The 27,036-nt window shown below is 40.0% G+C and overlaps 1 protein-coding gene across 11 annotated transcripts in view; it reads right to left on the reverse strand.

The window, feature by feature from the left end:
• Positions 1-27,036, reverse strand: part of VPS13B (vacuolar protein sorting 13 homolog B) — a 931,639-nt gene that overhangs the window by 92,589 nt on the left and 812,014 nt on the right. For all 11 annotated transcript variants that reach the window (XM_077809935.1, XM_077809942.1, XM_077809940.1 and 8 more), the window contains one exon: positions 587-783. In XM_077809935.1, the coding sequence (XP_077666061.1) occupies positions 587-783 (197 nt within the window). The remainder of the gene's footprint in view (positions 1-586; positions 784-27,036) is intronic.

The raw sequence follows: 27,036 nt of genomic DNA on the forward strand, positions 1-27,036 counted from the left end.
TCAGAATCCCCCTCTTGTACCCAAACTCCCTCCCAGACCCTGCACCCCCTCCTGCACCCAATCCCCTGCCCCAGCCCCCTCCTGGAAAAAGACTTGTGTACAGGGGCCCCACAAAATCTAAAAGCCCCGGGCCCACAGGAGAGTTAAGCTAGCCCTGGGCTCACACCAAGGGCAGTGCAAAGATGCACAACTCTGGTGGTAGCTCCCAGGTGCACAGGGGAAGCATGTCTCCTACTACACCACTCATTGAGTTGTGGCACATCATCCCCTCCTTAACGAGTCAGTTTTGCTGCCTGGTGCAGGTGGGTGGGGACTGGCCCTGGCCTGACAGCCCCCTTCCCCTTTTTAATGATCCTTGTGTTCAGAAAGTCCAAGGCTTGCAAGACCGACAGTTAACTCATGAATCTGCAGGAAGAGAAGGTTTCTTCTTTCCCTACTCCATGGACTTGTGTGAGGGTCAATCACAATCTGAAGATCAGCTAGAAACAATTACTCCTAGTATAGATGAAAGAACATCAGTTTCACCAAGTTTCTTGAACCAGCTTTCTCCAAGGAATAGTATAGCTTTCCCTTGTTTTAAGATTACCTTTGGTCATCAGCTCCATTCTGACTGCTGTTCAGGACAATCCTCCAAAGGTCTGAGGCTACAAGCTCTTTCTGATCATTCACAAAGCTGATACTGGGCAGCTGTAGCTCACAGACTTTGCTTTCTGATAGACTGAATTCCCGGAATGCAATGAATGATTTCTGGAGCTCATCCCAGTACTCCAAGCTACAAGGAACCTGTGATATTAAAGAATCTCAGTTACTCCGTACTTCTATACAAGTACACAAAACAAGTACCTACAGTACACTTTATAATGACAAAATTAAACTAAAATAATTGCCAAATGACCAAGAGAATTTTAAATTCTTATTATGTATCCTTTTCTATCTCCATATAGTTATTAGACCTTTCTATGAAGATGTTACTTAAAACATCCTCTTACGTACTGGGAAAAGAAACAGTTATTTACACTGTAATGCATATGCATGACAAAGACAATACAAAAAATCCCATATTCATATTAGGTAGTCAAAAGATCCATTGGATGTGACGATAGCATAGAGTACTCTACTCCTCCATCAGTCTATCTGTATACATCTGTTGTCTCTTGTCTTATGCTTATATTGTAAGCTCCATGGGACAGGGCCAACTTTTCGTTCTGTGTTTGTATGGTGTCTAGCACACTGGGGTCCTTGTCCATAATTAGAGTGCTACAACAGTACAAATGATTAATAAATAATAATCCCCACAAAACTCTGACTAATTGTATTTGAATTAGCATCTTTAAAGCATTTAATATAGTGTTAAAATATACACATTAAATTAGTGAAGCTATAAAGGGGAAAGTACTTTGGGCATCTGCTACAGATCACTATGACTAGAGGAGAGAGACAATTTTAAAAAATCCTGAACCAACTCTGAAAGTACTTGAAAAAACAGAACAGCTTCTCTCATGGAATGTGCTAACTGTCCAGATATCTTTGTGGTCACAAAGAAAGCCATACAGTGGACCTGATTCAGCAAGTTACTTAAACATGTACCTAATTTTAAGTATATGATTAGACCAATCATTGTGAATGGAATGACTCATATGCTTAATGTTAGGCATGTGGTTAAGTACCTTGCTGAATTGGGGAGAATGTCATCAAAGACATTTCTCAAGTATGTAGAAAACAAATTTATAATATCGAAAGCAAGAGATCCTAACGAAAGCTCATGCTCAAATAAATTGGTTAGTCTCTAAGGTGCCACAAGGACTCCTTTTCTTTTTAAGAAACTAATCGTCTTCTTTTAGGTTATTCTTCATAATTGAAAGTTTCTTCTTCAATAGGGGCTGAAAAACAGTGTGTGTGTGGGGGAAATAAACATGGGGAAATAGTTTTGCTTTGTGTAATGACGCATCCAATCCCAGTCTTTATTCAAGCCTAATGTAATGGTGTCCAGTTTGCAAATTAATTCCAATTCAGCAGTCTCTTGTTGGAGTCTGTTTTTGAAGTTTTTTTCTATAACTGCTGAATTGGAATTAATTTGCAAACTGGACACCATTACATTAGGCTTGAATAAAGACTGGGAGTGGATGTGTCTTTACACAAAGTAAAACTATTTCCCCATGTTTATTCCCCCCCACACCCCCCACTGTTCCTCACATGTTCTTGTCAACTGCTAGAAATGGTCCACCTTGATTATCACTACAAAAGGTCCCGTCCCCCCATCCCCCCCGCTGGTAATAGCTCACCTTACCTGATCACTCTTGTTACAGTGTGTATGGTAACACTCATTGTTCCATGTTCTCTGTGTATATAAAATCTCCCCCCTGTATTTTTCACTGCATGCATCCGATGAAGTGAGCTGTAGCTCACGAAAGCTTATGCTAAAATAAATTTGTTAGTCTCTAAGGTGCCACAAGTACTCCAGTTCCTTTTTAGGTCGATTGTGATCTGAAATAGTGTGCTTATTTTTCGGTCCCCATTAACAGAAACATATAGAAACTGGAGAGAATTCAGGAGAAGCCACAAAAATGACCAAAGGAATAGGATATCTGAATAATGAGGAAAAACATACTGTATACTGATTAAAATGAGAAAAATAACAGTTTTAACATTTGAAAAGCGACTCATTTGTATGCACAGTATTTTTTCCCTAACTTTATTTAATATGTACCGTACATAAGAAATGTAGTGTAGACAAATATATTAGGTTTCAAGATATCATTTATAGGTTATAAACTAAAAGGTCAAATATGCAGTTTGTGTGATCTCCCTAAACTAACTACAGCTCATATGCTTTGGGACTGTCCCAAACTCTAAGCATATTGGGCTGAAGAATGCAAAAGACTTACTTGATTTAGAATCCTCTATTCCTAAACATCTAGATTTATTCATTCTAGGGGGCTTATTGCTAATGCCTGATCTGGATAAATGTAAGGGATGATGGGTGCTCTGGGCAGCATTAGCTGCCAAAAACAATAGTTGTGAAAGACTGAAAATAGGCTATATCCCCAAAACTGAGTCATTGGCAGTGGGAATGAGTGAATTAGATGCACTAGAAAATACCCCATGTGTAAAATTAAATATGGTTCTTTTATCTTGAAATGTTTGAGTAACACTCTAGTTACAATTCAAATAACTGTTACCTCTTAGAATGTGGCCACTGTGATTTCCTCTAGAAAACTAAGGTAAACACCACAGCTACAAGGTTAGCCACCAGACTCCATTATTAAACAACAAACACACACAAGAACCCGCAATTCTTTATCTAGGACCCCTGCTGACAAAACTTTCCTTTTTTTCCCTAGTTATCAAAAAGGTCCATGGCTGTGATCATGCTCATCATCAAAACTGAAAAAGAACACTGTGAGTATAGCTTACATCTCCCAATCTCACTTGTTACCTGGAGTGAAAAGATACTATTTGAGCACCCCTAGACTCAGAATCCCTAAACTCAACTTTGCAAGATGGCTGCTGCATATTTCGGTACACAAATACCTTACACAGAAGAGGCAGCAGCCTCCCTCTATGTAGGGATACTGCAGTGCAGAGAAATACATGCACTGAAAGCTTCAATCTCTCTTTTGGTGACCTTTGAGAAAGAGTTAAAGAAGGGAACAGCTGGGTTACAGACTAATGTGTTCATGTGTTGCCCTCAGAGATGCAATTATGTCCTTTTATTTATGTACTGTTTCATTATTTTGTTTGAAAAAACGCTTCTAAAGATTAAATGTTCACTTCTTGAAGTGCTATCCCTCACATGGTGGGTGCTTCCCCTTGGAGATGAAATCACTCTTGTTCCAGAAACAACTACTGTACAACAAAATGCACACAGAAGACAGGAAGCATGTGTGTGTTTTATTATCTCCTAACAGGGCCACCTAAGTGAAAGAGAGGCGGAATACAAAACAATCTTGCACTTTGTGTCAGACGCCAACCCATGCTGCGATTTGAACCCAAGCTTCCTGCATGAATAACTGATTGCTCCATAATACGGCTATCCTGGTATTAGGATATTTTTCTGTTCTACAGCCAAGTGCCTTGAAAATACAACTTTCCCTTTAGGTGAACTGAAGAAGTAGCAGAAGAAAAATAAAAACTGTTGTCCACAATACTATAGGAAGAACATTCTTGGCAATGTTACCCAGCAGTCTGTATTTTTAATTTTATTGTTAACAGTGATTTGCATCAAAATTGCAAAAGCAATGTTAGTTGAAAAGTGTATTACAGAGAAAGTGAATTCAAAAGAAAATTAAGGATAAACAGATATAAAAAAACCAAACGTGCCTATGTACATTGTTAATAAATAATCTAAACTGACCTCTAGAACAACTTTACAATTTCAGAACATTTCAATACACACCTGCCAGACTAGCTTCCTATGCAACTGAGTGTTGTGAACTCATAGTACAGAGCAAATTGCCTTCTAGGAGTTGGATAACATTTCTGACCTCCTTCTCAGGGGACTAAGATTATATCTCATCACTGTGGAAAATAACCTTTTCTGGCATTTCCATGTTCTGGAAATTCACTCCATTAGACTTTTGATGTGGATCCAAATAAAAAATGGAGGTGATTCAAAGTCAGATACAGCATAACAATGTTTCAGCTGTTACATAATCCAATAAATTATAGCTGCACGAAGGAAATTATGTTATGCCTTTTTCAAATTTCTTCTGCATCTTTGTTATGTTGATTTTGTTACATTCACACTATTATGCAATATCCTTAGACTTGGGGCACTGAAAATTCTTCCTCAACAGCACATGCTCAGTGCTTAACATATAGTGATAAGCATATACTGCAATTGGAAAAACTTTAAGAAACTATACACTACCTTTTCTCAGAGAGCTTTTGGATCCTGATTTGGATTGGGTTTAATAATGCCTGTTTTAAAGTTATTTCACAGTTATTTAGTACAATTGTAAATATGCCCGTATGTGTGTGTTTTAATTTCAGGTTTTTCATTTGTAAAATGAGGATAATAATATTTACTCAGCTTTCCAAAGTACATAGAAATCTTTGGCTAAAAGGGGAATATACTTTTTTTTTTTTTTAATAAAGAATAGCATCTAGGACCTTCTATTTATGTTAAATCAAATATATTTACGGTAGTCTGCCACCGCTGTCAGTTATGTGGTATTTATTCTACTTACACATAAATCAGTACTACAGAATATAAAATAAACACCTAACTCTCAATTATAATGCAGAGATATCAAAGAAAAATATCTTTTCTGGAAAAAAAAGTCTGTTTTTAAAAAAATACCTAAATGCCTTTTAGCTGAGTTTGGAAAAAAGCTTCTATACATCTTCAACTAATAGAAGCCATAAAAAACCCTTTGTAATATTGGAACCAGTTGAGAAACCACAAGTATTCAAATGCAGGAAATCATGATTTTATAACATTTTAATGTGATCTACTCTTGGGAAACAAAGTTAACCAAGCCCTATTTCTGTACAGGAAATATTCCACTGTACAGTTGTAATACATTGTGGTGAGGGGTACAGCTGCAAATTTTTCACCTGTAATGCCCCACTGGTATTGTGGCTTACTGCATTGCATCAAGATTGCCTTCCTGTCCGGAAAGCCCTCTAAGTACAAACAAGACTCTAAGCCCAGGTTTTATTTTCCCTTGATATCAGAATATGGTAATTTAAGAGCCCTGAGAAATACTTTTTACCTTTTTAGAAGAAATATGTAGCATTCTCTTATTAAGGCCTATGTTTTGTGTTTTTTAAAAACACATGTGACCAACTTATCTTATCAATTTATCAAGCTACCAAGTTCAGAGCAAATGCAGGTGTGCATGATAGAAAGCAATCTGTCATAGACTGAGTTTTTTCTCATTAAAGAGAAATTAATCTAAACATACAAAATAGCTTTTGTTTAAACAGAGACAGCAGAGCAGTACCAAGCTGTGAGAGGACTTCGGTAGGATCTTTAATATATATATATTTTATATATATTTATATATATACACTCTTAAGTAGAGAAACAGTTTCATATGTCATTCATCTTTACACTGAGTACACATGGGGTCACTTACACTTCCTACTGAAAAAGTAGCAAGAAACAGTACAATGCTGTAGAATGTATTGGATTCTTTTTGTCTAGTTTCTCTATTGAACCTTGCAAATACTCAGAAACAAGTTATCAAAAAAAGCTCTTGGTATATAACTACATCTACCCATTACAGTGTTTTTCAAATTGTTCTATTTTTTCTGCTACAGTAAAAATAGTTCATATTTATATAGTGATTTTCATCTTGAAGGATCCAAAGCACTTCACAAATAATATGTACATCGCACCACTGAAATGCAGCCACCTCTGGGAGTGCAGCCAGCAGCTTACTAGTGCATAGTATATATTGCACAATAGTGGACCGATGAGATATTTGACCAAGGATACATGAACAAACCCCTACTCTAACAAAAAGTGGCATGTCTTCAGCACCCAGTTGCAGTAGAGAAAACTTCAGTTTCTAAAGTTTCATAAATCAGAGATATGAAGTCTGAAAAGGACAGAACTCAACCAGAGTATAAATCTGTCATTAAAATACTCCAATGGTTTTGTCAGTCTTCTGGCATCAGGCAGTCTTCACTGGCTCAAGGGATAAAAGTGTGAGGCACTGGCAAATTGTGCACAATGACAAGTTAACATTCCCAAGGAGTTGCACCTAACTCCATGCAGAGTTTACTGAAAATGTACCCCTAAAGGATACAGTCTCTCATCTTGATACACAGAAAGTTTTGCATATAACATGCAGAACACACAACAAGAAATTAAGATTATAATAACTCACAAATACATTAACAGGATAGTAAAGTCCCTCAAAGCAAGATAATTCACAAATGTTTAAATCTACAATACCTAAAAAAATTGGCTCTGTTTCTTCACCTGCCTCAGACTCATTGTGCAACCGAAGGCAATAAATTTCTCTGCCTCTGTTTCCCCTCCATGAAGCAGAATAAAGATAATACTCAATATTTATCTCTGTCTTAAAATGAGTTTTAAATAATTAAGTTCTAATGTTCAGAAATAGCTTTGCAAAATTGTACATGTCATTATGCCTGTGCACACCAATGATCAGTTAGATCATTTGAAGTCTAATTAGTTACATTTGAAGTCTAATTAGTTACATGAAAGTCTCCAATCCTTGGCAACACTACAATTGTACACATACGCTATGTGTGTTCATTTTTGCACATGTACATTTCTGAAAATGTGGGTCTAGGAAAGAAATTTGAGACACTAGGATGAAGGGAATTTTTGGAAGGATGAAGTATTATAAAATCAAACATGATTTTCAAAATAAAAGACTAATCTTTCATTTTATGCTTGTTTAATCTGTACAAATAGCAGATAGATGAATAAAAAAGAAATAATATATAATTTAATTCAAAAGGATTACTTAAAACAACAAATGACTGCTTTAAAAGGCAAGATCCCTGACAATACAACAAATTCGGCTTGCTCTCTGCACTAACTAAAATAATTGGACAACATATTTTATCACACATTAGAAAAGTCTGACCTATTAAAGCACAAGCATTGAGTATAATTACAGACTTTAAAATATTCAAAATTTCAATCCATGCTGTTGATAAGTGTGGCTGTGCTTTACAGCATGCTTAACTAATAATACCACAAACCTAAATCACTAACCTGCCAAACACAAATTACTGGATTTCCAAAATACTTGCTTCTGAAATGTGAGAAATGAACCAAACATGAGTAAAATTTGTGGTTTCCCCAAAACCTCTTTTCCCAGCTCTTTCAAATGCCCAGCTCAACACTATAGCCCCAATGGGGAATACAAAACAAAAAGGAAACAGAGTCAGCCAAAAATGAGGTATTCTTCATTAAAGGGAAAAATGAATGCCTTTGACATTGATCATAATTCTTTTCTTGTTGACTGTCATGTCAAATTTTTCCTGGAGTTATGACTTACAGTAGGTGTAATGCCAATCATTCTTAAGCTCATTCTTCCTTGGGCCACCGTTTAAGCAGCCACTAGGTGTTAGCAAATGTGTCTGTTTCTACGTTAGCATAGTGTTGAAAACATCAAGCCCAAGGTTTTGTAGTTTACAAATGTTTTATTTAAAGTGTGTAGGCGATCAATGGGATGTAACAGATAATTCTCTTAAATCCCCAACTTTCCCAGATGTTGCAGACATTTATATTCTCTTAAAGGAGCTTTCTTCACCTCAGAGGATTTAAAAAGGAAACCTTCCAGAGCTGGGTTACTTACCTGGTCTTTTCCCTATTTAAATCTAAGCTAAGCCCATGGAATCTCAAAACTATTTACTCCTCTGCTTTTTTCTGCCGTCTGAAGTAACCACGACTCTCTAGACCAAGAGAGTTGTTACCCTGTTTACAAAGAGACTGTGTGAAGGTAAACAGGCAAAAAAAGATGCCCCAGCACACAATAATATTTTCATCAATTCTTATAAAACTGAATACACTTGCATGCAATTGGAATACCAGCTGGTACACAAGGGAAACACACATACACAAAATTGTTTCTGTGTTACAGCTTGATAGATGTTTTACTTTAACTTCATATGCAGAAATGAATAAGAGCCATAGGTTATGCTCCTTTTGTCTCAGCTCCTCTATACAGCCTGTAATATTCTCTCAACAGAGTTCATGATTTGCCTGGACTATCTCCCTGGTTAGCAATTCAGGAGACAACTGCATTAAGGTCTTTGTTGTGAAAGTGGCCTGCGTAGATCTTAGGGATCAGAATTTAGAGTATCACTTGATATAATCACAAGCGGCAAAAATATATACAGTTTATATTTGATTATACAATCTGTTATTCCATCACCACTTGTGTAAACAGTTCAGTGACAATGAGTAGGTTTTAGGAAGTACAGGGTAGTGCTAGTGATATTCTTTGCTGGAGAGATAGGATATAGAAAGGAACAGCAGAGATCAAACACCTTTGAAGAGACTCCCCAAGTAAACAACTGTGCAAGAAATTTCTTGATGCAATCCTGTTCACAAGCTTGCACACACACACATGTGCAAGCAATGGGTGCCGGTCAAAAGGAAGACACACCTTATTTTTGACAATGGACAGTTCTGAAGCACTTGCTGTGTTTAACAGTTTTCAGTTAACTCACATAGAAGAACCTAACTCAGTGATACCAATTAATTGTATCATGTGTTTCATGGCATTTGGTGATTTTCTTAAAGTTCCAGCTCCTGGCAGCGTGTGTGTTTAGGTAAATATGTCAACTTTCATTTAAAAAAAGAATATGTTTCTATCCCTCATGGTTGAGGAGTAAAGATTGAAAACATAACACGAGTCTCACTTAAAGACTCAAAACCCAAAAGGTAAATTAAAAAAACATAAAATTGATCATGCTTTAAAGATCTCATGATTTTTAAAGACAGTCTCATGATTTTTGTGCCTGACTCATATAATTTTTGAACACTTGATCTTTGGAATGCTGCCATGAAATTGTAGTTTGGAAATTTGAAGAATACTGCACACATGTAAAAATGAAAGACATGAATGATATGTTTTAATCTGAGGTTACAAATGTTGATTGATGTGAGGCTGAAGAGCCAATCTTGCAATTCTGGGGAGTTAAATGAGTCCCTGATAAAAAGACTGGATTGTGATTAGAATCTGGAACAAAAAAACTCTTAAGAATGACTAGTATAAAATTAACCCTTTCACAAAGCATGTAGAATTTCCTGAGCAACAGAAGTTACCCAATCCAGACTGAAATTTATGGAGAGTGAACAGTGGTCTGACACAGTAGACATGATTGAGAATCCAAAATACTACAAGTAGAGAGATCTGCAAATCCAAGTGACAGTGCAAGGTACCTCAGAAATTAACTGAACATGGTTAGTAAGTTTAGTTAGTAGGCAGGGTATAAATATTTCAAATTGTGTGTTATATAAATGTTGATTGTGGTTGTTAAGTTTGGGTAGGAAAAGGAAGATGTAGGGAATGGACCTTTAAAAGGTTCATGTTATGTAACACAGAGGTGACTGGAATTGAGATACTGAATGAAGCAGAGCGCTGCCAAGCAAAGCACCTTCATTACTAAACACCATACTATGCAAAAGCTAATCAGGGATTCCCTAGACTTCAGAAGAACATAAGAGGACCTTGTGGGCGGAGAAGTGGAAATATAGCATAAAGCTCCCCAGAGTTAATTTTCCCCCTATTTTCCTTAAGGTTGGACCTATAAGGTATATCAAGTTCTGAGTTTGTACAATTTTAGGGTCACTACTGAAAGAATTAAAAACAAAATTTGACCAGTTTTTGTGCCCCTCCACTCTCTCTCCCAACCCTCAAACCTTAACAACAACAACGAGGAAAAGTAACAGTTCTCATCCCTTCTACAGTGCTGTCCAACTGAGGATCTCATGAAACTTTAGAAACCTTAATGGATTTAGCATTGCAAAATACCTCTGAGAGATATATAAAAATAGTATCATCCCTATTTGTTCCGTAGCCCTTTCAATTGTGTAGAAGGCATTTTTTTGCATTAGGATAGTGATATTATGTGCACCAGCACAAAGCGTTCTCTAAAAATGGAAACAAGTTGCTTTTGTAGCCTGCGCACCTTTTTCCCTAGCTAAAGCAATACAAAGTGTATGTGTGTGTGGGGGTGGGGTGGGGGAAGAAGTGAGAGGGAACTAATGAAAAGGGAACTAGAAGAGGCAGATGATAGAGAGAGAGAGCTCTCAACATCCACTCACCCACATTGTGTTGTTCTCCCTGCCAGCTTCAGTCAACACTCTCTACTCTCTTCTCTGGGAGAGAAGAAAAGGCACAGCCCTGGAAGTCTTTGCTCTACACCTCAGACTGCCTGCTTGTGGACAGCCTAGCATGTTCCTGAGATGCGGCTGTTGTGAATACCCCAGGGGGATGCCCTTACATCCATTGTCTATTTAGTTAAATAGGTTCAGAGAAACCTTAAGGGAAGAATCATAGAATCATAGAATATCAGGGTTGGAAGGGACCCCTGAAGGTCATCTAGTCCAACCCCCTGCTCGAAGCAGGACCAATTCCCAGTTAAATCATCCCAGCCAGGGCTTTGTCAAGCCTGACCTTAAAAACTTCCAAGGAAGGAGATTCCACCACCTCCCTAGGTAACGCATTCCAGTGTTTCACCACCCTCTTAGTGAAAAAGTTTTTCCTAATATCCAATCTAAACCTCCCCCACTGCAACTTGAGACCATTACTCCTCGTTCTGTCATCTGCTACCATTGAGAACAGTCTAGAGCCATCCTCTTTGGAACCCCCTTTCAGGTAGTTGAAAGCAGCTATCAAATCCCCCCTCATTCTTCTCTTCTGCAGGCTAAACAATCCCAGCTCCCTCAGCCTCTCCTCATAAGTCATGTGTTCTAGACCCCTAATCATTTTTGTTGCCCTTTGCTGGACTCTCTCCAATTTCTCCACATCCTTCTTGTAGTGTGGGGCCCAAAACTGGACACAGTATTCCAGATGAGGCCTCACCAATGTCGAATAGAGGGGGACGATCACGTCCCTCGATCTGCTCGCTATACCCCTACTTATACATCCCAAAATGCCATTGGCCTTCTTGGCAACAAGGGCACACTGCTGACTCATATCCAGCTTCTCGTCCACTGTCACCCCTAGGTCCTTTTCCGCAGAACTGCTGCCTAGCCATTCGGTCCCTAGTCTGTAGCGGTGCATTGGATTCTTCCATCCTAAGTGCAGGACCCTGCACTTATCCTTATTGAACCTCATCAGATTTCTTTTGGCCAAATCCTCCAATTTGTCTAGGTCCTTCTGTATCCTATCCCTCCCCTCCAGCGTATCTACTACTCCTCCCAGTTTAGTATCGTCCGCAAATTTGCTGAGAGTGCAATCCAGACCATCCTCCAGATCATTTATGAAGATATTGAACAAAACCGGCCCCAGGACCGACCCCTGGGGCACTCCACTTGACACCGGCTGCCAACTAGACATGGAGCCATTGATCACTACCCGTTGAGCCCGACAATCTAGCCAGCTTTCTACCCACCTTATAGTGCATTCATCCAGCCCATACTTCCTTAACTTGCTGACAAGAATACTGTGGGAGACCGTGTCAAAAGCTTTGCTAAAGTCAAGAAACAATACATCCACTGCTTTCCCTTCATCCACAGAACCAGTAATCTCATCATAAAAGGCGATTAGATTAGTCAGGCATGACCTTCCCTTGGTGAATCCATGCTGGCTGTTCCTGATCACTTTCCTCTCATGCAAGTACTTCAAGATTGATTCTTTGAGGACCTGCTCCATGATTTTTCCAGGGACTGAGGTGAGGCTGACTGGCCTGTAGTTCCCAGGATCCTCCTTCTTCCCTTTTTTAAAGATTGGCACTACATTAGCCTTTTTCCAGTCATCCGGGACTTCCCCGGTTCGCCACGAGTTTTCAAAGATAATGGCCAATGGCTCTGCAATCACAGCCGCCAATTCCTTCAGCACTCTCGGATGCAACTCATCCGGCCCCATGGACTTGTGCACGTCCAGCTTTTCTAAATAGTCCCTAACCACCTCTATCTCCACAGAGGGCTGGCCATCTCTTCCCCATTTTGTGATGCCCAGCGCAGCAGTCTGGGAGCTGACCTTGTTAGTGAAAACAGAGGCAAAAAAAGCATTGAGTACATTAGCTTTTTCCACATCCTCTGTCACTAGGTTGCCTCCCTCATTCAGTAAGGGGCCCACACTTTCCTTGGCTTTCTTCTTGTTGCCAACATACCTGAAGAAACCCTTCTTGTTACTCTTGACATCTCTCGCTAGCTGCAGCTCCAGGTGCGATTTGGCCCTCCTGATTTCATTCCTACATGCCCGAGCAATATTTTTATACTCTTCCCTGGTCATATGTCCAACCTTCCACTTCTTGTAAGCTTCTTTTTTATGTTTAAGATCCGCTAGGATTTCACCGTTAAGCCAAGCTGGTCGCCTGCCATATTTACTATTCTTTCGACTCATTGGGATGGTTTGTCCCTGTAACCTCAACAGGGATTCCTTGAAATACAGCCAGCTCTCCTGGACTCCTTTCCCCTTCAAGTTAGTCCCCCAGGGGATCCTGGCCATCCGTTCCCTGAGGGAGTCGAAGTCTGCTTTCCTGAAGTCCAGGGTCCGTATCCTGCTGCTTACCTTTCTTCCCTGCGTCAGGATCCTGAACTCAACCAACTCATGGTCACTGCCTCCCAGATTCCCATCCACTTTTGCTTCCCCCACTAATTCTACCCGGTTTGTGAGCAGCAGGTCAAGAAAAGCGCCCCCCCTAGTTGGCTCCTCTAGCACTTGCGCCAGGAAATTGTCCCCTGCGCTTTCCAAAAACTTCCTGGATTGAACAGCCTGGTCATTGGATTTTGTTTTGTATTAAACTGAAATAGTTTGAAATTTCAGCACAGGATTCTTGTGATGCACTCAGCTTATTTTGTTACAATTTATCTAGGATTCTTGAAAAAAATTAAAGCTGCTCCTGATCCACTGTATGCTATTTCCAGTCCTTCCCATCTGCCAGCACTGGGCCCAAAGAACAGGGGAATGTATCATGATCAGTGGAACTGGACTCAGAGGGTCCATGTTCCCTGAGGTATTGTTATTGAGAGGACACCAGAGGAACAGGGAATGGGAGGAGTTAGGTTGGAAGCAACTCAGCCACATGAACAAAGCGGAGCACAGCATTTAGTAAATAGTTCCACTTGTTCAACTTAACCTGCATTCAGCTTTATTCTTTGTTAATGAAACATGATGGCGGCATTCTCTGAAGTGCATCAGCTGGCAGAGCGAGTCATGGAACTCAGTCTGAAGCTCCCAGAGTCCTGGATTTTGCAGACACAAACCTAGCCCAGCAATGAACCAAGTGGAAGGAGGAGTTCCATCTGTACACAGATCTGGCCACACAAGAGGACAACAGCAGGAAAATAAAACCCTTCTTTTGCCATATTGGGGAACCAAGCAGAGGGGCCCACTCTGCCGTAAGCCTGGTTGCACCGAGATCATGCAAGGTAACTACAGAAGAGGGACAATTGATCCAAAGGCAAAGGAGACACGTACAAGCCAAAGACACAAGACCCAGAGAGCCTATGGAGATACACGGATCATCACAGAACAGAGAGACCAAGAACTATCCAGAGGCCAGCCCCACAGGGAGGGAGGAGACTCCATAGAGACACCGTTTGCTAGACTTGAAGATAGGTGAAAGGAAGACCCAGAGACATTAGTCCCAGTGTGGTTGCTGTTGAGGATATTAAACTATATCAAAGACTACTTAATCAGCTGAATCTTATAAGGACAAGACTCCAACTCAGCTATGTGCTAGCAACCTCTGGCTGAAGGGACAGGTTGTTGAGGGCTTGGCTTTAATTATTTGTTTTTAATGTTTGTAGTAAAATGTTTGTAAAATACAGAAGATGTATCATAATCCGTGGAACTGGAGTCAGAGGAACCATGTTCCTCAGAGGGACTGTTATTGAAGGACACCAAGGGTACAGGTGGAGTTAGGCTGGAAACAGTACACAGGATTCAATGAAGTTCCACTTGTTCAACTTAACATATATTAAGCTACTTTCTTTGCTAATAGAGCAGGGACCACCCTGAAATGAGGGCTGAGCATGAATGTTTTAGCAGGACCAGTAGGATCTATTGACCAGGGGGTAAGGCTGCCCAAGGATGTGCTAATTGGTAAATGAATTGATTTTTGTTTTGTTTTATAGAACATCTTTTTTCTTTTTTGTCCTTTCACCGGTAAACATCTTCCCATTAGTGCCTTGCACTAGGAAGCATAGTTTTGTATTTTTGACTGGGTTTTGTTTTTGTTTTCTTCATAGTGAACTGTGTATTATTTGCACTGAAACTGTTCTCAGAAACAGGGCAACACTTCTTGGGTTAGGTCCTCAACTGAGGACCTGACACATTGTGTATATGTAGTCACAAGAGCTGAATGCACTGCTCTACATCACTAGCTGATTACTCAGATTTATCTACTACTAAACAGATGATGTCACAGGCCAGATCAAAACCATGCTGACCTACAAATCCAGGTTGGCCCCTACAGTTGCCTTACAGAGAACAATTTACAGTTAGATGGAGAAACTGAGGCACAGAAAGGGTAAGTGACTTTACCAAAATCGTAATGCTAGCTTCTGGTAGTGCTCGGATAGAACCCCAATTTTCTGACTCCCAGTCTTGCCTTTTAACCATTACACTATTCTTTAAAATGGCAAAATTTCACCATTTTTGCAAATCTTGGTTTTCACATGTGAATAATTGGTAAGTAAAAACGGACACTTCTTTTCCCTAGTCTTTTAATTTCAGAAATTGCCAGCACAAGGCATGTCCTAAATGTAATATGAACCTCTCACAACTCAGACCACTAATAGCTGGTTTTTCATTTGTACATAATAAAGAAGGATCTTTTAAAAAACCTATCCATGTATCTTCAACCACCATAAAATTTTCTTCTACCTTCTCTCTAGTGACTTTTTTGACATGCTGGTGTAAATGTTTCATCTGAGATTTAAAACTTGGAAAAGTCTCAAGGAATAATTTCTGGCTAGCACCAATCTTTAACATATCAAAAAGTGATATTTTTACTCTGTCTTGGTCTTTATTTTTATCCTTTGGATCAATTCCCTAAAAGATTTCCATACTTTGGCCTTTTCCCTTCTTTCAAGCTGTAAGTATGATCCTCACTACATCATTGACTTCCTGACTTTTTTGCCCTCACCAATTTGAGCAATAATAGATTGCCCTTGCCTAAAATCACTCTAGACAGAGACAGCTCGGGGATTAACTCCACTTTCAGGAAATATATGTTGTCTTCCACTAAGTCAAATTGTCAGTGGGATATGCTTTTTCTTCTCCGTGTATGTTTTATCATATTAGCTGTAGTCTAGATTGAACTTCTATGCATTTAGTAACATTTGAATTTCCTACTGTCTAATAGGATCTTTAGTGGTTTCCCCTTTACATAAAGGGTATACTAGCTGTGGTTTAGAGTCAGTATGTACTATATCACACGGACAAGGAATAATATATGTGCTGTTAGATTTATTTCTCTGAGCACATCAAACTGCCATTCCAGTGTGTGTCCCTTCCCTTCCTCCCACAATGACTTTTATTAAAATATCTAGCTCATATGTAGGGCTTTTAATCTTCAAAGCACTTTATAGATACTAATCAAGGAAATCTCACACCAGAGATGTGGATAGGCAAGCACTATTATCACCATTTTAAGGATACAGAAACAGAAGCAGAGAGACTGAAAATGTCAAGTCTTGCGAACCCTCTCCTAAAAATGAATATTTCCAGGGATTTTCTCCTTTACCTGAATATAAATTATAAAAGCAGTGATCTTGAAAATATAAAATTTGTTTTTATGACATGCTTATTACACACTATTTATTATTAATTATTATTTATCATTACAGTATTTTTATTACATTATGAAAACGGCAACATTCTTCCAAGATCTCACTTTCGTAGCTTGAATCACTTTGAATAAGCCTGTTATAAGACAAGGCTCCTATGTTTCATCAAGGAGTATCAGATGTGTAACAGCATGAAGGTATTTAAGAAGCCAACTCAAAGAGTTCCTCCTACACACGGTATTGAGCAGTCCAGGCAAACAATGCACATTACAACAAAGCTTAAACTTGTTCTTCATAATAATTTTAAAAACAACACTAGCTGCCTATTTAATTTTAAAAACAGCAAAAAATATCCGTAAAAAGAAAAGGAGTACTTGTGGCACCTTAGAGACCAACAAATTTGTTAGAGCATAAGCTTTTGTGAGCTACAGCTCACTTCATCGGATGAGCTGTAGCTCAAGAAAGCTTATGCTCTAATAAATTTGTTAGTCTCTAAGGTGCCACAAGTACTCCTTTTCTTTTTACGGATACAGACTAACGCGGCTGCTACTCTGAAACCTGTCAAAAAATATCCACCTCCCTTTCCATTTCTTATAAGGAGTCTTGAAGTTTAAATTTCCTGAGTTGTGACAGATGGGCTTGCTTTGATCTGCTTAGCTCTTGGAAGTCCAGGGGCCCCGTGCTGCCCGGGGTCCCTAGGGACAGCTCTGTCTACCATTAGGGAATTTTTTCCCCAAGAACCCGCTGTAACATTCCATGAACCCCCTGGGGTTCACGGACCCCAATTTGGGAACCACTGGTATAGAGGATTCACTCAGGAGTTTCTGGACTCTTTGCTGTACTCAGACCACACCTCTTTCTTGATATAGAGTCAAATTTTCTAATGACCACTCAAAGTTGCATCCACAACAATTTGCATGAGCGAACCATGGGCATTTACACTTCCAAATTGTTTTTCGTTTCTTGAATTTATACAAATTAGCACTCTTGGAACCTTTGAGTCCCTCTTTTAACTGTTGTCATCACAGATTTGGACTGATTGCAAAATGTAAATAACAGTGCTTAGCCACTCTTGTAAAGTGCTTTGATATATTTGGATGAAAAGTGCTATAAAAGTGAAAAGTATATACTATATATACTGATATATATTTTATATTATTTTTATAGTAAAAGAATCAGGGCTTTATAAATTAATATGATAGGAGATATATTAGCAAACAGCTTTTAATAGCCCCTCCTTAAAGTACTGAACCAAGATGTGAGTTGCTCCACAACCCATTAGTGTCTATAAAATGTGCATTTGGGGACACACCCATATACTGGAACACACACATTCAAATACCTGGTGGCTATGCCTAAAACCACTTAGGATTGTTCAATTTTTCTTCAATAAAACACACACACACACACACACACACACATATATTTTGAGGAATTTGTAACAAATTTATCACTTTCACTTTTATTTTCAAAATGAACTTGTACCCAAGCAAAAATTTGTAGGTTATGCTGGATTATAAATTTGCTGTCTGATGGGGATCAGTATCATTCATTCTGAGTAATAAGAATAGTTCTTTGTAGTGGAGGAAAAACAGATCTCAAAATTTTCTTGTGATTTTGAATATTAAGATGACACTGATCATTAACAGACAATAGCTACACAGTAGTGAGCTTGCAGTGGCTCTATATTCTGTCTCCACTTCAAGAGTTGTAGAAGAAAGGAAGGGTTAGATAAAACATATGTTGGAACTCATTACCTCCACCAAGATACCAAGAAAAAACAAAAGGCTTCATTGCTCAGAGATCAATACTATTTAATGGCTGAGCATAGTGGAGAAACAGAGATAGTTTCCAGAATAAAATTAAGTAGATTTGTATGGAAAAAAGAAACAAACTAATAACTATCTGTTCGTAAATGACGTGATGGTTTAAGATGGTTAGTATTTTTCCAGTTGGCAAGTGTTTTTAATTTGTTAAACATGTACATTATTATAAAATAGATTTCCCACATATTTAAAGGATATGGAATGTTAGCATTTCAAATGATTTTCTGGTTTTTGATTCAACAACCTCATTTACTATCCAAGCTTTCTAATGTCTAGACTGCAATATATCTTTATCCAACACAATATAAAGCTAAAATATGGTTATTAAACTGATTGCAGGCTAGACTGTAACAGATAGACACAAGAGCCCTATAGAAAGCTGTGATGCTATGGTGCCATTTCAGAAAAAGCTGGGTGAGCATGGGAGAGGGGCAGGATGACACTGGAAGTGGGGACTTTGCAAACCCCTCTTTCCTAAGGCACTGTGTTTGTGTTTCCAAAGTATTCTATCACACATCCTTTTTCATTAATAAGGCCCCAAACCTGAAAATATATATGGGTTAACTTTAATGCTTAACTTTAATTTAACGGGCCATATGAGTACTTAAAGTTAAGCACATGTGAAAGTGTGAGCAGGAAATGCACCTGAATTAGTATATAAGCCCTGAAAATAGGGGAAGGTAGCTCTAGAGAAGATCTCAGTGATGATTCAGGATTACAGGTAGTGGTAAGTAACCAAAGCTGAATAATACAAAAAATACTTACCATTGCTCATTTAAATTTTTGCAAAAGTCAAGTCTGGAGGGGACAAGTGTCTCCTGTATATGATATGCAACATCTTTGTGTGCTAATTAAGATGCCAGAACTTTTCTTTAAGATGACCTAGTTTCTAATGATATAAGGCATATATTTTTAGCCATGATGGTCTAGATGTTGAGCTTTAAAATGATCATTCCTTGGGTCTAACAATGCTTTTTTTGGCATAGAACAAATCTTACACTGAAACCAGTATAATGTTGTCACCATCTACATTTTGAGCTCTAACTTCAAGAATGGAGTATATGAAGCTTAAAAGTTTTCTTATGTGCTATGCAAGGAAAGTGTAGATCTCTGTTACCAATAACAGATGCTATGCAGAGCCAGGGAAACAATTTGGAGAGTGGTGGGGATAAGTTAGGACCTGACCTGCCAGAAAACCACTATGTAGAAGAGCCAGAAAAATAACATTTCTGGTCCTGGTTTCTTGCTGTCTGAGTCAACAGGGATAGGTATGCTGCAGAGGTATTGGTTTTAGCATGTGGGAATAGGAAATACCTTATGTCACTGAACAGTGGCTCTTCTAACAAATTAAGAAGAGATATTGGCAAGATCCAAATGAGTACAATGAAGTCCTTTTTGTCTGGAAAGATGAGGAGTCAGGAGCGTTTGTAGGATGTAAAAAAGGCAGAATGGGGATTCTCATGGCTGTAACCAAGCTGGGGATGGTTTCCCCTCTCTTCCCCCAAAACACAAAGACCAAACATTTTTAACAAAATCACAGATGAAAAGCTTTCTTTCCTCCAATAGAAAAAAGAAGCAAAGTAAGAAATATATATATAAAAAAATCAACCTAAGTAACTTGACTAAGACAAATATTTACACGCAGTGGTGTAGCCCATAGGGCTAGCTTTCCTTTACTATATTCACTGCCTTGCTGCTATCATATTCAGCAGCAATGCAAGGAACCTACAGGCTAGTCTCTACGTAAAAGAATAAATGGACACAAATCAGACGTCAGGAATTATAACATTCAAAAACCAGTTGGAGAACACTTCAGTCTCTCTGGTCATTCGATTACAGACCTAAAAGTGGTTACACTTCAACAAAAAAACTTCAAAAACAGACTCCAACGAGAGACTGCTGAATTGGAATTAATTTGTAAACTGGATACAATTAACTTAGGCTTGAGTAGAGACTGGGAGTGGATGGGTCATTACACAAAGTAAAACTATTTCCCCATGTTTATCCCCCCCCACTGTTCCTCAGACGTTCTTGTCAGCTGCTGGAAATGGCCCACCTTGATTACCACTACAAAAGGTGTCCCCCCCCCCCCGGCTCTCCTGCTGGTAATAGCTCACCTTAAGTGATCACTCTGGTTACAGTGTGTATGGTAACACCCATTGTTTCATGTTCTCTATGTATATAAATCTCCCTAGTGTATTTTCCACTGAATGCATCTGATGAAGTGAGCTGTAGCTCACGAAAGCTTATGCTCAAATAATTTTGTTAATCTCTAAGGTGCCACAAGTATTCCTTTTCTTTTTGCGAATACAGACTATCACAGCTGCTACTTTGAAACCTGTAAGACATTGGTTTCAGCAGTTATCATGAGTCTTGAGGCCTATGAACTTTGGCATAGATAAATGGCCCAACGGTAACCCCTAAGCTTTGGGGAACTGGACTTAGAGTGTAAGGGGGAATTTTGTCCATAATGACATCAACCAACCACAGAAATATGAGCTAACACCAGCTTGTTGAAAGTTTTGGGAAAAAACATCCAACCACAAGAGTGCCATGACAACTAATTGACATATATGATGGGCTGAAATCATTAATATACTAACCTATAGAAGAAGGACACCTCAACATTAATAAGGAAAGGAAATACAAATAAGGAAGAGGGGAGAAAACCCTACTGAATATGAATTAGGCATGGTAGCATCAGTGTAACATATTATAAAAGTGGTATCCCAGGCTGTGGACAGGAGGAGAGAGAGAGAGATGTAGCCCTTGGGAAGTGCCAGAATGATGGCCACTGGTGAGGATGAGGAAGATGATGGTGGTGATGAGGAAGATAATGGCTAACATTTCAGGTTGTTCTTCAAGGAATGGTGTGAGTACGGATGTTCAGATGTACTTTCTGTATTCTCTCTACCTACTTTACTGAGTTAGAGTGTTTGTGACTGTGCTAGGTGTATTAATAAATTATTTGTAAATATAGGAAAGTTCCTATAGTATGAGTGTTGCAACTCTGCAAATTGGGGTTCCCAACTACGCAGTGATTTTAATAATACTGAGCCTGATCTTTGGACAAGAACCTGTCAAACCTCAAAGTGATAACTGAGGGTTCTTGTACATCATCTATAGATCAGGCGACAATGGAGTAAAAGTGAGAAAACAAGCTATTGGAACATTTTTGAACCTACATTAAAATTTGATTTGAGAGAGACATGATGATTCAGATCAGTTCTTATTTATCTGAAGCAGTTAGGCTATCCTAAGATTACAGTAAAATTGCAGCCAGCATGTAATGAATTCTGATATCTAACGAAGTTCTGTTTACAGTGAAGTTTTCATAAATTCTAATAATCTGAAGATGTTATAGAAACAAAGAGGCTTCCAACATTTATTCATGATGATTAAAAAGATGTGCCATAAAAGAGTTTAGTAAAGCCAGAAAGCCAGATGAAATGTCACAATGATTTACTTTAAAAGATGAACATACAACTGGCAACATTTTAAATGTTAAATATAAGTGAAATTACACAGGTGCACCTTAGACTGAATTTATCTGACAGTATAGAACTGAGGCCTTATTGAGATCACAGCTGGTTACAGTATGGGACCCCATAGTATTTCAAGATATGCTCCCTACTGGGAAAGCTGTTTTAAATGTGATTTCTATGCACTTTTGTATCATTACTGTTTTAAAAACTTATTTGGTTCCCTTTTTAAATGTGCTGATTGTAATTTCCTTGTTCACAAATATGCTGAAGCCTTTGTACTGTTTCACCACAAGTGAATTCATATAAAAATGATTTTTTTTTCTTTTCTTTTCCCTTTATCTTGTGAATTGTCTTTTTAGGGACAACATTTCCTATTTCTGTACTTAGTAGATATATTGAAAATGAAGAAACAAAGGAATTTACACAGAGAAGACAAGCAGAACAAGAACATCTTGTAGACATCATAGGTTTTTTTTAAACAAAGTCTAGAATAAAATTTTGTATGCATGCTGAAAGGCCCTCTGTTCCATCCAGGCTTATACTAAAGTTAAGACCAATCACGTTTAAGAAACATTCATCTAGAGGATCTTGAAAATCCACTAAATGTTACCTCTTCTACCTAAATAGCCACATTATTCTAATCAAAAAGAAAACACTTGCCATGTTCAGAATGTTACTTACTGTACGGTAAATGTGGTTCTTTGAGATGTTAGTGTAGATCTTATTGTAGGCGTGTATGTGCCTCTTGCACTTGCGACTAGAATTTTGGACATATGACACTGTGCCTCCTTGTACTCCCATAAAGGGCAAAGAGGCTGTGATCCTCCCTCAGTTGCCTTGGAATTCAAAGCCATGTTGCTAAGGACTTTGAAAAACAGGGATGGAGGGCAGGTCGTGGGATCCACAGTGACACCATCTAGAAGAACCACAGTTACTGTAGGATAAGTAAGAGGTCATTTACCTATAACTGGAGGTTCTTCAGGATGTGTGGTCCATATCTGTATTCCACTGTGGCTTATGCAGTGCCTGAAGTCGAAGAATTTGAAAGTAGTGTCCATTGGTCTAGGATGCACCCTGGCTTGCCTCATGCCTCCAACCAAGGTGATAAAGGGCAGGGTGGACCAACTGCCTCTTCAGTTACTTTTCCACTGTGAATTAGAGCAGATCCACAGCAGAGAAGAAGGAGAGCAGGTAATGGAATACTGACAGAGACCACACATCTTGAAGAATCTCCAGTGACTGGTAAGTAACCTCCTCTTCTTCTGCAAGTAACCTCCTTCTTCTGCACCAAAAAAATCAAAAATTTTGCAACAAAAAAAATTCTGTGCACAGTATATTCAAATTCTGCGTATTTTATTTGTCAAAATTATGCAATATAATCACACCAGTTTCAATTATTTTTGGTAATTTATTTCAAAATACCTGTGGACAAGTATGTCTGTAACAATACAGACAACAAAAAGTTTCAGGAAATGTTTTTTGACAAATAGATTCCTTACTAGGCATATTAATACAGAACTTTGATTAATAATTATTTAAATGACAGTACAGAATCATATTTCCCACACCCGTCACAAGCAGTGCAAAGGCTTGGGGAAGTCAGGGATAACAAAGGAGCTGAGGGAGAGGGAAGTAATTGCTGGGAAGGAGTCAGGGTGTGAACTTGGAGGGTTGTTGGGCATGAGTGGGAAAAGTATGGGACAGGTTTTTTGGGGGGTTAGGGAGAGACTGGGGAGCTTCCCCCATGGAGACCCTGGCTGATCCCTAGCCTCTCCCATTCAGTCAGGCACATATGCCCCTGTCCACATGTCCCTCCACCCCCACTCAGACACCCCCCTGTTTCTGTGTGGTCCTGCACACTCTCCTCTGTCTCCAAGTGACCCTGCACTTCCCTCCCCCGTGACTCTGTGCCGCCACTCCCATTCAGCCCCTGCCCCAGTCTGTCCTCCCCCACTAGCCCTTATGAGTCCCTGTCTCACAGCAACCCCACGCTGTCTGTCGCCCCATAGCCCCCATCTCCTGACTTGGCCCAACAGGCGCTGTGAAGAAGGCAGGCTCTTTCTCTTCCTTAGCTGGCCGGGAGCTGCTGCTCTGTTCTATCACCACACTGCCCTCTGGTGGGCAAAAGGCAGGACCGCAGCAACTTTCCAGCCAAAGTTATTTTCTGCTGAGGCTACTCTGTTCTAGCGCTGTAGCACCCTCTAGTGGGCAAATGGTGGAACTTCAGCATTTTTCTGAGCAAAAAATTAAAAATATGCATGGCTTATTAATTATGCACGGAATGGTGCAGAATTCCCCCAGGAGTATATTGTATTCCACTGTGGATGGTTGACAGGCAGTACCTAAGTAGGAGGAGGATGCTAGGAGGATGCTGGTAGGGCTCAGCAGAGAACCTCTGTCCCAAAGGAGGCATTGGCAGCCCAGTCCTGCACCAGGGCATAATGCCCTGCAAACATGTGAGTGGAACTCCACGTGGCCGTTTTACAGATGTCCAGGAAGGGTATGTCCTGAAGACACACTATGGTCATTGCTCAGGCTCTAGTGGAGTGAGCTCTTACGCCTGTAGTGGGAGGGAGGTTCGAGAGCTGACAGCAGAGTAGAATGCTGCCAGATATCCATTTGGAAATTCTCTGAGTGGTGATGGCATGCCCTCTTACTCTTTCTGCTATAGCAACAAACAGTCTCGGAGACTTCCTGATTGGTTTTGTTCTCCGAAGGTAAAAGGCCAAAGCTTGTTGAACATCGAGGGAGTGGAGCCTATGTTCTTCTGCAGATGCATGCAGTTTTGGGAAGAATATAGGTAAGTGAACGGATTGGTTAAGGTGAAATTCCAAAACTATTTTATGGACAAATTTGGGGAATAGGTGTAAAGAAGCTTTATCTTTATGGAACACCATATATGGAGGGTCTGCCATCATTGCTTCCAGCTCACTGACCCTTGTTGCTGATGTGATAGCTACAAGAATGGCGATTTTCATGGAGAGGAGGGACATGGAGCAAGTAGCTAAAGGGGGAGCCTGATTAGTACCAAAAGAACAAGATTCAGGTCCCAGTGGGGCACAATCTTCTGAGGAGGCAGGAAAGTTCTTATCAAGCCTTTCCAGAATCTGTTCAATAGTGGGCGTGTGAAAATGGAGTAGCCCTGATCAGGTAGATGATGTGCACTGACCACCATTCAGTGGACTCATAATGAGCTTAGGGATAGACCCAATGTCTTCAAAGATAGGATACAGTCTAGGATGAGGGGAATATCTGTAGCTTCTGACAGAATGCCTCTTTGCTGTGACCAGGACAAGAAGCATTGCCATTTAGCTAGGTAACATTTTCTAGTAGAGTTCTTTCTTTTATTAGAGAGGATGTTTCATTTGTCTGAGGAGCATGCATGTTCTAGGAACGATGCCATCCAAATACCACACCGTGAGGTGGAGTGGTCGTGTATTTGGGTTTTTGATCTTGCCATTGCACTGGGTCAGGAGGGTAATCGGCAGGAGAGATGATATGTGCAGGAGGTTGGGGAACCAGAACTGTCTGGGCCAGAAAGGGGCAATGAGGATGACTGTTGCACTATACTTTTGGATCTTGTGTAGTACTTGCGGTAGAAGTGGCAGTGGAGGAAAGGCATAGTTGAACTGGTCTGACCAAGTAAGGAGGAGAATATCGCCCTAGGATTGGTAGCGTAAGGCTCCTCTGGAGCAATACATGACATATTTGCTGTTTTCTTGGACGTATCCCATCCTGAAAAAAACAGAGACCACGATCAAGGGCTCAGAGTTGTTCAGCCAGAGGACAGACTGTGCTCTGTACTCACTGAAGGATTCAAAAGCCACCTTTTGCTCTCTGGGGATATACACTCCATTACCGGGACCACCTCAAGAAGTGTGGACATCTCGAGAGTCCAGAATGCACATCAATGCCCTGGAACTATGGACAATACAGAAGGCATGCAAGTCCTTTCTTCTGTTCAACCACTTTCACCATGTCCTGATAATATTTGGCCAGGAAGGACTGGCCATTAGTCCCTGCAGGGAAGCAATGGAGTGTGACTTTCTCACACAAGGTCAAGCCTTTTGGGGTCCTTGTGGCTACTCTTACTCAACTTTAACTTTTATTGTACCATTGACACAATTAAGGAACCCCGGGCTGAGGTGGGTGTAGAAGTACTCAAATCCTGTGGCAGGTGCCTGGTACCACTTCTCCACCCATTTTGCAGCAGGACCAGAAGCTCACAGACATCATATAGCTTATGGATTTCTTCAATATGACTGATTTTTCAATCACCAATGTCTCAACAATTATCACAAGTAGCTCCTGGAACACTTTGAAGTCATCGTGTGCCAATGATATCGTTTCATCAAGTAACAAAGATGAAAGGCCCCATGGCGGTAATACAGGGGGCTGGTGCTGCTCTGTCCCTGGAACTCTGGCATCGGTGGTCAAGCCAGGAGTGCTGACTGGGAGGGTAACCTCTTCCTCTTCTTTGAATGTGGTGGAAATCAGCTTCCTGATGCCTGAGTTAGCGGGACCAGGTAATCTAGTAGGGCCATGGTGTCATGCTGTAGGAATAAGGCTGGCTTGTTGGTAATTGTCAGTCCAGGGTTATTCCTGATGGACAGGTGGTGGCTGAGTCCTGTAGGATAAGGTGTTAGTTATCTCTATGGTATTGATCACTGACCTCAGAGAAGGCGGCTCTCTACTGGATGTTGGGAAAATGTATGCCACAGTGATGGTGAGGAGAAGTAGACCTCCTCCAGGGTAGTGCCAAAATATAAAGTGTTCTCCGTATCAGAGTCTTTACTGGTGCAGGTAGGTGTTTTGGTACCAACGGTGATCTTCGTCCTCTGGGGTCATCCTCCTCTGTGGGCATGAACACTGATGGGTGCATCATCAGAGCAGGGGTTCATGCTGGAGGAGTCTGCTGCACTGTAAGCTACTCCTTTTCCCCAACCCTCGATGCTATGAGGTACATGGTGGATTTATCTTCAGCGACCATACAGTATCTGTCCTTATGGGAGGACACTGAGTTCCATCTGGAATCTCTGCTTCTGTTTGGAGCGGACCTTTTTGGAGCCAGATGTAGACGCTAGAGGAGGTGCACCATTTTCAACTGCTGAGGACAGTTCTGGTGCCAGTGGTATCAATATGAGTACTAGTGCTGGGTAGCAGTGCCATCTTCTCTGTACTGGTCTTTGGTGTTGCTTTTCTGCTAGATGGGGTGCTAAATGAAGCTGGCTTGTCTGAAAGCACAACTCGAGAACTGATCTCAGGGTCTGATGACACCTTCATGGAGTGTCCCAGAAGATGGAGGTTTAGCTTTGCATCTTGC

This window comes from Eretmochelys imbricata, chromosome 2, assembly GCF_965152235.1.
Source record: "Eretmochelys imbricata isolate rEreImb1 chromosome 2, rEreImb1.hap1, whole genome shotgun sequence".
Lineage (NCBI taxonomy): Eukaryota > Metazoa > Chordata > Testudines > Cheloniidae > Eretmochelys > Eretmochelys imbricata.